Source organism: Homalodisca vitripennis, chromosome 6 (genome assembly GCF_021130785.1).
Source record: "Homalodisca vitripennis isolate AUS2020 chromosome 6, UT_GWSS_2.1, whole genome shotgun sequence".
Classification (NCBI taxonomy): Eukaryota; Metazoa; Arthropoda; class Insecta; order Hemiptera; family Cicadellidae; genus Homalodisca; species Homalodisca vitripennis.
The window spans coordinates 107397422-107410181 of record NC_060212.1 but is presented as its reverse complement, the minus strand read 5'-3'; the positions used below and the strand labels follow the sequence as shown (position 1 = coordinate 107410181).

The 12760-nt window shown below is 37.3% G+C and overlaps 1 protein-coding gene across 6 annotated transcripts in view; it reads right to left on the bottom strand.

Annotated features, from left to right (window-relative positions):
* The window catches only part of LOC124364693 (SUN domain-containing ossification factor), an 86882-nt gene that overhangs the window by 21693 nt on the left and 52429 nt on the right, over window positions 1–12760 (bottom strand). Inside the window, exon 1 of one of the 6 annotated variants that reach the window (XM_046820364.1) lies at window positions 4279–5539. The exons of 3 other annotated variants lie outside the window; for them this stretch is intronic. Coding sequence is in view for 1 of the 3 variants with exons in the window: in XM_046820367.1 (XP_046676323.1) it covers window positions 1325–1395 (71 nt within the window). In the remaining 2 variants the exon portion in view is untranslated. Of the gene's footprint in view, window positions 1–1324; window positions 1581–4278; window positions 5540–12760 lie in introns of those variants that run through there. 2 more of the 6 variants (XM_046820367.1, XM_046820365.1) reach the window with 2 other exon arrangements.

Sequence of the window (12760 nt, the reverse complement as noted above, 5' to 3'; positions counted from 1 at the left end):
ACCCGTACCCGGTACTTTCAGTACCCGAATACAAAATGTACTCCTAAAACGATACAGGTGCATGTTCCAGTTACTGTTACTGCTAAACAAGTCCGAGTACTTTGTACCAGGAACGGCGATAAAGTGTAAAGTATCGGTTCGTAAAAGTACCTGAAACAGTAACCTGTACCGGGTACTTTCGGTTTGCGATGATCTCGGGTCAGACGAGTATTCGGTTGTATCTTCTGCAATAGTCCCGACGTGATCAGTTGTCATAGTAGTGAGTGAGTTGCCGTGTTACTTGGTTGCCTGCCATTCGTTGTTACTACGACACAACACCGCTCTAGGCAGTCTGTCAATTTGCATTAAAACGAGCAGTTGTCAACTATGGCAAATTAATAAAACTTGTTAAATTTAACATGTATTAAAAATAATACGTTTAAATATTGATTTTAAAATTACACGCTCAATATAATGACTACGAGCTTCCTAACATGACAATGACAAACTTTGTAGACCACCCGGTCAAGAATAAAAAAAGTTAAGATGGTAATTAATAGCAACTTTATTTTCATACTATTCTAAAATTACATGGTCAATTACAGTACATGTTATCTATATTCTATTAACATTTGGTCTTAATCGGATCACAAGTTTCCAAATTATAAATTTTCAAAGTTGAAGTTTGTTTGAAAAGTGCCAAAACCGATAATTTTTCATTGCTGTCAATTTAAAAACTAGAAGCTATTTAGTAAACAGTTTTATATGTACAGACGCATAAACAAGCTAAACTTACAAAAAATAAACAAGCTAAATTTTAATATAACTCCCGTTGTTGTACCTATATTAGTTAGTTTGTGGTCAAATTTCAAACTCGGATATTTATAGTTTTGATCCGAGATTAGACAACACGATTTAGTTTTGTTCTTGATTTGTGATTTAACATAACTATTTTGTTAATTTTATGATTTGATTTTTTATTTAAATACACTTCAAAAAACTGTATTTGTTGGAGATTTTAATTGTCCCTGTATATTCATTTATGCACTCTGATCTGATTTTGCCCCCTTTTATTTTAGTGCTATAAAATAACGACTTCAGGTGCTAAATTAAAAAATTTTCAAGGGGGGATTTTCCATACCCCGACTCCCCAGTGTTCCGAACCCCCCAGATAAGATTCCTGGGTGCGCCCGCCATTGGTGAAGTTTATCCCTTTCCCCAATCACGGTGGCCCAAGAGCCACACGTCAATATCCTCGCGCGCGAGTCCAAGTTTGGGGGAAAACAAAACAAAATTAAAAAACACAAAAACAGACAGCACACTCAGGAGTATATAAGTGGCTCACCAGTGGTGTAGGGGAAGAAGCAGATATATGGTGACGGCCTTGGACGTGCAGAGGGTGAGTAGGAGGTACATCTCGTGGGCAGTGGGTACAGCGGTGGACTGGGTTGGGCTAGGTTATGTAGGAACTGCTGTACCGTGGGTATCACTGTATCGTGTTACGCCGCGCCACCACCGCTCGAGGTGCTCGTATATCGTCTACAGCGCACTTCCGAGCGTAACACAACCCACCTTGACCTTGGAGCAGTGGAAGTAATCCAACTGCTGAATATTTTATAATGTAATACGATTTGATGCTATTTCCAAAAAACAATTTTTTTAGAAGAAATATTTAGTTTTATTCAAAATACAATACTGAAACGAATTGAATGATTTCCGAACGAAAAAAAATCAGTTCTGTTATATACACAAAATACGTACGCCACACCAAGTCTCGCGTAACACCCTTCGCTTATAACAGGGTGAATAAAAAGTTAGGACACCCCCCTCTATTTTGTTCTAAAGTTTACGTAAGGAGATATCCTTTGGGTAGTGGTGCAATGAGGAAAAAAATTTAATTTGATGATTTTCAAAATGTTTTGTGTCCCCCAAAAATGCGGGATTTTGGGAGCAACTAAAAAATGTCAAAAGTAAACCCCTCTCAAGCGACCTCTCATTTTAAAGAGCATAAAAACTATATATTTCTGATAAAAAATAAAAGGTTGTCAAAATTGTAATTAATTCTTTAAACTTACAATTTTTGTTGTCGTAGAGTCACTGCGTGGAAATCGGTTTATTGGTCTTTTGTGTTCTGAATCGGTTAGGAATGCAATGGACGAAGGATGCAATGAATATTAGAAAGTACACTGATAAGAAGTTTATTTGCAAAGAGTGACCGTTCTTCAATTGGTTCAAACCAAGGTTTAGTACAAACGAGTCCCTTATTTTGTTTTAATCTCGTCAGAACAGGCCGTAGTAGTATCATTATTGTGTGGCTACTGTTTCGTAATGTGTATTGTTTCCAATTTATTCTGCGATCTTATCTTTGCCATCGTGGTAACCGATAAGGCAAATGTAACATATTCGCTAACGCTCAGCCAAAACCGATGAAGTGACAAGTACCTTCACCGAGCATGGTGTTGGTTTTGTAGAAATACAGCTTAGTGCAAAATTTCAAGTCTTCGCTAGCGCTCAGCCAATAGTAGTAGTATTCAAACGTAGCAGCAGTAGGAGAAACACTAGTATGCCGATAACAGGTATATAACATTACACTCTCTGATTAACACTCGCATTCATTTTTAAAACACGTTTGGAAATTACGCATGGAATGGGGTTGACACTAAGCGAGAAGAGTAAAGGGCGCCCTACAGGGGGATAAGGAAGGGCGACAAGTTCTCTTTGTAAGGTCTGTAAGGGTTGGGTCACCCTTAATTACGTATTCCTTGAGCAGTTCGGGCTCTCGTCTCACTACTAACACACAAACTACCCCAACACAATGAAAAGAACAACTAATCGCATTCACTTTCATTAGGTTCAAAATTTCTCGTAACAATTTAAGTTTCGTTTATGTCCTTAAAGATACGACATGGTGTAATTTAGAAAATTGCACCCTGGGCCTACTGCAATGACTGTGCTTATACGTAGAGGTACGTTTCGATGTCAAATAAACAAGCTGAAGTAAAGACTTCCAAGTTTGACGTGCAATTGCTCTTTCATTAATTTTGATCTCTACAAGAGACCAATTAAACCATATTCCAAATAGGCATACACTTGGATAAACCAGAATAACTTGTACAAGAGTTTCTGTCCAGAATCACTGTTATAATTTTGTAATATTGTAAACGGTCCAGCTATGTTAACTGTCCAGTAATCAACACAACAAAGAGGGTTATTGCACTCCATGAATTAACTATCGCTGTGTTTACAAGAAACAAGATTAAAAAATCTCAGAAAAGTGTTGTAGCGACATTAATGTTGTAGGGCTTTCCTACAGGATAAATTCTTACCATTGATGTTCTCCACGATCCAAAATTTGGGTAGGCAAATTATTTATCGGTCAGTTCTTTATCACTAAGCATGGTAGTGTGATTTTAGCGTATCTATATGGCCACAAAGTGCTTTTTACAACTAACTTAAACGTGTAACAACTAGTCATGAAAGTTATATTGAGGAGACCAAGCAATGAAATAGGCTATAAACCAATCCTTAAATAGATCCGCATACAAAAAATGGATTAATTTTTTCGTATGAGTTTGATAATTTTTCAAAAAATAATTTAGTTTAACTTTGTTGATACTTTAAACCCCGTACACCTAATTTGGCCTTATGTGAAAATCTCATATTACTATATACAATACGTACCAGCAATAATAGATAAATCTACAGGGTGTTCACAAAAGGGTGTCACAAAATTCTGTGGCGATAGTATTCATCATTTAAAACAAAAAATGTCATATAAGCATAGGTCTATAAATGTCTAGCTTAGCCATCATTTTATATTTTTATACATAATGATTATCTCTAAAACCAGTTAAACTAAAGAAACCATATCTGACAAATAAGCCTGAATAAATAAGAGGAACATAAAAAATACATTAAAAAATTAAAGCCAGTTGAAAAAAACAATATAATTGTTAAAAAAACGTTCTATACACCAATTATTTGAACAATTTTATTACAATTCCAACGGTACTCGTTTCAACGAATTCCATAAATGCATAAGCGAACACGACCACTTTAAATATACAATCGCAGATCATCATAAACAATGTAATCATCAGTTAATAACTTTTCAAGCAGGATATTGATTTTTAATTACACGAATTAATCAATAAACACAATGTAACAGACTTCTACCGTCTTACAAATAGAGAGATGCCGGTTTTAGAAAAAAAAAAACACTCAGCCGTACTATATGTACGTAAAACAGTGGTAATTTAGTGAAAATCTCGACACCATACATATGTAGTATGTACTCACGGGGGGTCCGACGGCATCGCGGGGTGAACGCAGACTGAGCTGCGGCTAGCCGCGTGTTCGCGCTAACCGGCGCGGCGACCGGTGCTGCACGTGACTTACACTTCCCTGTCAGCGTATTCTACAGCCACCAGCTGTTCCTGTTGGCGCACAACAAAGTCCCGTCGGGATATTACGGTGACTCCTCTGTTGATGCTAGTTCCGTAGGTGCTGACAAAGAAACTTATTTACTACTACTCAACACATACGTCACGGACGCCAATAAAATCTGAACGGTTACGGGTCTTCCACGCGTTACCCTATTAACTCATTCCGTCAATGCAGTTCATAGGAGGTATCAATAATTAGCGGTTGAATGCAACTGGTATAGAATCTTGAGGAAGCTGAATGGACCTTTTCCCAAACGTCTCCTCCACCCGTTTTAAATGACCACACGCGTAAGACAGGAGATAATTGTTTGTTTAAGTTTGTTACTGACTATGGAATGTTTGAAGGATTATGTGCAGTGATAACGCCTGGACTGGACTTCAAGCAGCTTTTCATTATGTTCTTTTCCTTTTTTTTAGCTTTCTGTTCGTTATTTTTTTATGTATTAAACCTCCCCATCTGACGAAGAGGATAGATTCCAATCCTCGAAACGTTGTGTTATACCTTTTATATCCTTACAGGAGAAGAGTTTGTAAACCCAACCGTCTTTACTGCACTGATTCAGCACCCAGCAGTAAACGATAACTAATTGTGGATTTAGCGCTCGCTGCAAAGATGACAAAGATCATCATCTGCTGACCGTGATTGGTACGATCGACCTCGACAGTGAGACTTATTCTTATCATGTAAAATAGTCATAGATAGCTAGGTTAGTTTAGGTGTTAACTCTAACTGTTCTGGACTGATACCTCGATCTGGATTTTTGGAAGGTCTCGATTAGGAAGATAACTTCGCTATTAGTTCTTTATAAGATAAAAATGGTCACAGCATGTAGTTGATTTTAAGGTTTTAAGCACATCCGTAGCAATAACAGATACGCGGGTACACTTATAGTTTTTATTCGGTAGACTTCCTTTAATCGATTACAAAACAAAACTTTGAATCATCTCCATCTATCGTGGATTTATTCCAGTATTCCCAACCAAAACTTGTCTATCCGCGACACGGTCCATCCAGCGTGTGTGTACATTTTTATCGAGGAGTTCGTACTAATCTAACGCAAATTAAAGTGTTTAGATGATCCTGGTAAGTTTAGAACAATACGCAACAAACAATCTGGCACAGAATAATTAAGCTTATCAGCCCTGGCCGACTGAAGACCGATTGTATATTGTTTGTCCGGGCGCTTATCTTTACGTTGACGCCTGTTTCCGGCTCAGCTTTTAAACAATAATCTTTTGAAAGGGCATTTGATTACGTCTTTACATTCAGTTCATATAACGTCACATTTATCTTCTGTCATGGAAACGTACAACAACGCTTTATGTTGTAATAAGGATACAGGTTAGAATACTCCGGGAGTCTAGAAGCAGAGGCAACCTTCGAAGATAATGCAGACCAACGTGGTAACGAGGATGATGATATGAACACAACTATTCACACGTGAAGTACTACACAATACAGACACAGGTCTCACTGATCCGCGATCGTTTTTGGTGAAGCAACTGTCAAGAAAATTCAAAACAGGTTCAGGACTGAATGGCTAGTAATCGCTACTGGCACGGTCGGATTCAAGAATTCTAAATCCGGATTTCCAAATGCCATTTGCAAATGTATTTGAAGATAATGCAGACCAACGTGGTAACGAGGATGATGATATGAACACAACTATTCACACGTGAAGTACTACACAATACAGACACAGGTCTCACTGATCCGCGATCGTTTTTGGTGAAGCAACTGTCAAGAAAATACAAAACAGGTTCAGGACTGAATGGCTAGTAATCGCTACTGGCACGGTCGGATTCAAGAATTCTAAATCCGGATTTCCAAATGCCATTTGTAAATGTATTTGAAGATAATGCAGACCAACGTGGTAACGAGGATGATGATATGAACACAACTATTCACACGTGAAGTACTACACAATACAGACACAGGTCTCACTGTTCCGCGATCGTTTTTGGTGAAGCAACTGTCAAGAAAATACAAAACAGGTTCAGGACTGAATGGTTAATAGTCGGCTTCAGGTATTCGAAAATACCTATTGTGATTGTCTCCCAGGATAGTGAAGACCGGTGAAGATAACTTGAATGACATGGTTAGCACACAGCTGTCCACACTTGAAACACTATACAATAAAGACTCAGCTTGTCTGTTCGGTGATCGCTGTTGGCACATGGTAGATATTTGAGTGCGCGCCAGAATATCGGCTCTTCCACCTCTCAAGGGCACATTCTACTATAAGTCAGTTCGTTATTCTATCTGTCTATGACTTAACATACGGAATGCAGGAATATCATAGATTGACTTGTACTTATCACATACATTCATACGACTAAGACCTTCTCCATTGAAGTCTCAATGATCTATCTACTCATAACTATTCACACAAAAATTGTTAAAGTTTAAATATTTTATTTTTGGGTCCAGTATGAAATTTCTTAACGGGGAGGGGATATGATCCCGTAACACCCCTCCACTTTACTATACTAATTTAAAAACCAAATTTGATGTACTAGGTACATTCTTTTTTTTAAGGTAAGAATACATGCCGGCCACATGTTGTGTAACATCCTTCACTAAGGACAGACCAATGTGTCATGTACCATAATCGAAGACGATCTTACCTATGTAGAAATGAAGTTGCGTGCAAAGTTGGATTTAATCTCGAGATATCACTCGAAATAATAGGGTTTGCTAACACTCAGCAAAAACAAAAGGTTGGAGATGCATCACCACCCAACTCAAACTTGACTATGATAGAAATCGTTTCACGAAAAACGTCAAGCCTACAGTTCAATTCATTCTTGAGGTATTCTACAGATAACCAGACATACATGAAATTTTGTCAACCCCCTTAGCGATAAGCTTCACTAACGCTCAGCCAAATCTCTCACAAAATGTATATCAACTAAAGCTTAAACATAAGGGTGCGCAATCCCTGCCCACTTTGACTGGAGAAGTTGGTACACAGCTGGCCTCCCCTTCTTCCAAGGAGACATAACTGAAATTATTCCCCAAGATCATTCTTCATGTATTTCAACAGGAGGCGGCCCCTATCCCCAACCATCCAGAATATCCTGTCACTCCGGAAGTAGCGCCAAGATCCTTTTTAGGACTTAATGCAATTTCTAAGCATCTTGTTCCCAGAAAACAACCAACATCTGATCTGCCGCTCAAGTTCGGTAATACACTTGTGTAACACCCTATATTATTGCATGTCTGCCGTATACGAATGCATGTTCTTTATGGCATTACAATACTATCACTATATGTGTATTGAATGAATACAATCAATGTTTTATGCGTATTTCCCCACTCATGTAATCTATTCATTTTACTATCACGAGGGGAAAAGGCTATCTAAGATAATAATAGAATTGTACATTTGTATCGCGCCAGGTGAGATAGGACGGAATTTTCTGCCTATTCACAACGAGATAACAGTGTCTTCTGTGACAACGTAACTTGAGTAGTTCGAGGCCACGCGGGAGCTACAGGCATGATGCTAATGCCACAATCTGACGCAACAAAGCTATAGCAGTAGTCGGGGCTTCCATTCCGTTCCTCCGGTCTGCGTTCCATCGTTCTAATTGGATAAGGAATAGACGGACTTGGCAATGAAAATACACACATAGGGGTTCCCAGTTGCGCCTCCACTATTTACGGAACCGCTTTCAGATTTGAAAAGTAAGCAAACACAATTACGAGATTATATTACTCGTAACTGTAATTACTGTACTACACCTATCAGAATAATAGGTATAGAATAATAACAGTTTTCCTCCTTCTTTATCTCTGCTCTTCCATTACACGATTTCTTATATAACTTTATTAACTGGAAACGTTTGTAACGTGACAGAATGAAAACCGACCCATTAACAATTTATAAATAAAAAAACCGTAAAACATTGCCCACAAAGAGTCTGTAGGGGTTTCTTTCTTATTAAAAAAATAATAATCATATTCAAAGATAATTTCTCGTTTGTACTGTGATAGTAAAAATATAATTTACAGTAGGAAAATAAGTGTTTTTAGCTAATAAGTGAAGAAAATTTTTACTGGTGGTGCAATGGGATTTTGGTTTTAAATTTAATGTTACTAGCAGGAAGACAGAAAAATATAAATTTGAATTACTGTGTGAGAAGGATTCTCATATCATAGTTATCCTGGGCGTTGCTGAAGGGTGGTTGTATTGATGGATATTTTCAATGTAATAAGCAAGGTAGGAGAACACCACACCCCGTGTCGCGTAAAAGGATTCGCTGAAGTTGCTTGCAACATTCCAAGCCTATTTATTGCTCAGCCAAATCCCAAGGAATCACACGTGCGATCATCGAATTCGATGTTGGAGTTGTATGGAGAAATTATCATACAAAATTTCAAATCAACATATCCGTTCATTCTTGAGATATCGTGGATACAGACAAACAAATTAAATTTTACAGCCACTGGACTGATAAGACTTGCTAACGCCCAGCCAAACATATTTTACAACAATTTTCGAATGACTATTTCAGTGTATTGGCATAAAATAATTCTTGTGTGATTATTTAAAACTAGTATTTTGAGATAGCAGTCGGCTTAATATTTCATACACTTCGAAATTAGAGCATTACTTTCTCTATAAAACAGAATTCGTTACACGAGCACGCCAATGCAATAAAACACTATCTTAATAATATCACAACCAGAAATGCAATACAGACAGTATTAGAGTACAATAGAGACATTGGATGATCGGATTTCCTCTTCCTGCTTGAACTACAGAATATTAAACCACTGATATTGTTCTTGTGATGCAATATTTCTGATGAACACTTGAATGTAATATGAAATGCTAACATCATAACATGTCACACATTGGATTACCGAGTACACTGAATATACTGAAATTACACATCGTCTAACAATCACTGATATTGATAATCATTGTATTTATTCTCGGAATTAATAAAAAAAACAGCCTAACCTACTTTTCAGAATTAAACTCTTGCTAGTTAATCTTGTATTACGGCCTGACTTAAGTAGTGTATCATTGTTGCCAACTCTGCCAAAAATACTGTAGAAAGACTACTGTTGTGCAATTAATGGAACATAATGTGGAAAACAAGGTATAGATGAATCCGCTACGATTAGTAAGTGACTTAACATCATAGTATTTAAGACTGAAGAGTTATATTTATAAATCAAAATAAATACACAGATCCACCATGTTTTCAGGACTATTCCAATGAATTTAACTTAAATTGATGCAATCGATATTTTGTTACGAACGTATAACTTTTCATAGTTATAATTACATGCTTATTGTCAGCCAATCAAAGCAAATTATAACGACACTAACAATCGCGCGTTCTTTTCGAGTAATGGTGTGTGCGGAATGTCAACTACAAAGGCATAACGACGTGCTACGGCTAGCCAATCAATGGCCAGACCTACAGATAACGTGTTACAAGGGGAAAGTGCTGTTCCACCGTTGGATAAATAAATACTACTCACTTTACGGACAGAAAATTGCGACACAGCGAAAAAAAGTGTTCCAGAAATTTGAAAAGAAGAAAAGCAAATCAATCCGGGAGGCGGTGGCAAATTTGCGGTGTATCGGAACAAAGCCTACTCCTAGTGAAATCGACAGAGGCATTTTCACTAAGAAAAACCTCGATCATCAATTGCGATACTTTGGATCAGAGTCTCTACGGGAGGATAACAACAGGGTTAAAAACACTAACATAAGTTTCTTACGTGTCGTATTCCTTGGCTAGACTCTCTTGAAGCTAACCGTCATACATATTAATAGTTATATCAGCGTCTGCTAACGGGATGAAGACATTTGAAATAATCTGAAATCATAATTTTGCTCGGCTTACGAATTAGAGGCGAAATACGAGACAGATACGAACACAAAACTTCCTTTTCTGAGAAATGTTTTAAGAACTTCAAAAATGTGTTTCGACGGTTTTAGGATAGTTAATACATTTATAAAATCCCTTGAGTAAAAACTCTCCCAAAAATACAAGCAACATCGACCAAACTATTCATGCAATTGGAGATTGAAGTTTTCAAAATTGTTAGTTTTAATAGTACAACGTCAACATTATTTAAAGCGGAGCCTAAATACTTTTACCTAAGACTTGCATGTTATGTTTTGTATTTTTTTTTTTTATTTTACAACTCATCCCCGACGAAAGAAAATATATAAATTATTTTAAAATTCTCTACTAAGAATTGTAGACATACAACGCAGTAACTTCGGGCAATTATATGACCAAGGCCGAGGAAAACAGCTGAATTAAGGATGAAAGATTGTACAATTTGTGTATTATAAATTGTATAACTTAAGAAAATGGCACGAAGTTTTAAACGTTCATTGGAAATTTAATTGTTATGCATAAGACACGTGATTTCCATCAGTCACATTTCATATGCGTACGATACTGTAAAAAAGCATTTTCTTTTTTTTCAGTGAACACAAGAGCATACATAATATTGAACCGAAATATAAACAATTTTCCTCTAGTAACAAATACTGTATTGTACTATGATAGGCATTAAACCTTACACGATCCCCGACTGTATCTAGTTTGAACGTTTGCTTTAGATAAGAGCCGATATCGTCGCTTAGCCCCTGCCCCCCTACCATGGCTGGGGCGGTCTTCATTGTCTACCATAACAATGGCCCACTACCATTAGACACGTGACTGTAACTAGAGTAAGACAATGTCAACTAAAGACTTCAATTACACAGAGAAATGACGCCGATAGAGAGTTTAAAGATAATTGTTGCAATTAACTACAAGTTTACTGCCATCACTGATAACACGCACGTTGAGCTGATACGAACGGCCTCCTCTACTGCGCATGCGTCATTCCGCTACAGCGTCAGCTGGGTTTAATTCCACTTATTCATATGACCCAAATGCAAATACATGCAGTGTTATACCTTACATTAAAGGCATTCTTTAACTGAATAACTGTTAAGTTTGACGTTTCAGAATGGCGGCCAAAGACAGCTGTTTCTGTTTCCTCCCAACAATATTATAGTGGTTAAAATGAAAGGCACTGCAAGTTGGAAATTGCGACCAAATAATATCAAAAGGCCAAGCCACAGAAACATAGCACAATAATGTATTGTAGTTAATACAAATTAAGTGATCTTAAAAGTAGTTTGACAGGTATGTGATATTCCAATCGCATGTTTGTTTAGTAATTTAAACACATATGTGACAATGAAAAATGACTGCCACCTCAACTGTATAGCCTACTCGTATACAGACTCCGGATTGAACATAAGTTGTTGTTACATATTCATGTGATTCCAGTTATAAAGATCTGTACAGCTACAAGTTTTGAATAGAGCCGTAATTTGAATGTCATACTCTTGCAGCAACAGAACGCTTTGTAAATTGTACTGCGATGAGTTCCTTCGTAGCGTAAATCCGTTAAAACACAGACTACTTATTTAATCGACCACAACCTTTTTTCTGGGTGTGAGCAAATAACAAGTTGAAAATTACGCCTAATTCAACCGTGCTGTTTCGAAGCTACTTACAATGTTAGCGCCAATAACAGATCCGCAGGAGGTCAGAAAAAGGTTCTGTTAATTGTTTGCCTGTCGCAGACAAATGCCAGGATCAAAAGGTACTCATAGCAAGGAAACGCGATTCATGGCGTGCGTATGAAATTCGAACTATGGTTTAACCCTGACAAACTGACAGTAACTTTTAATATTGATAGAAGAGGGCGCAACACCACATAGAATAAAGTACAGTGCTTGTTCGTTTTTTATTTGTTGATCTAGGTCAAACCATCATTACACTTATCAGGGGATTTTCAACTGTAGATGCTGTACATATGTGATAGCTCAAGAATACCGGTACAATACTTCATAACCGCTTGTTCTACAAGGTTTCTTGTTATATTAATACTTATTCTTTACAACGTTATTAATAAGCCAATTAGAAGCCGGTTTAAGCGTATTTTATTACGTTTAATTAGCAGTCTTGCACATGTCAAACCTTTAAAATTTCAGTAATGACCCAAAATCGAATTATATTGTTACAAGATATCCAACTAACGGCATGGTAACATAAATTAGTGCCGAATATAGAAAATGTTGATAAACCGAGGAAAGCTGAGACTGAACTGATAAAGTTCGTGCTTGTCGCTGCCGAACACGGCTTGCCCTCAACTTATCGCAGCCACGTGGCCAACGTCAACTCTCCGCCTGTTACCGCGTAATAAAAATCCGGCCATAGTCAGCAAAATCCTCCTTTGATGGAATATCATACGTTTTATGTTTAATTGCGACCAGATGTCTATACTTGGAATTGTA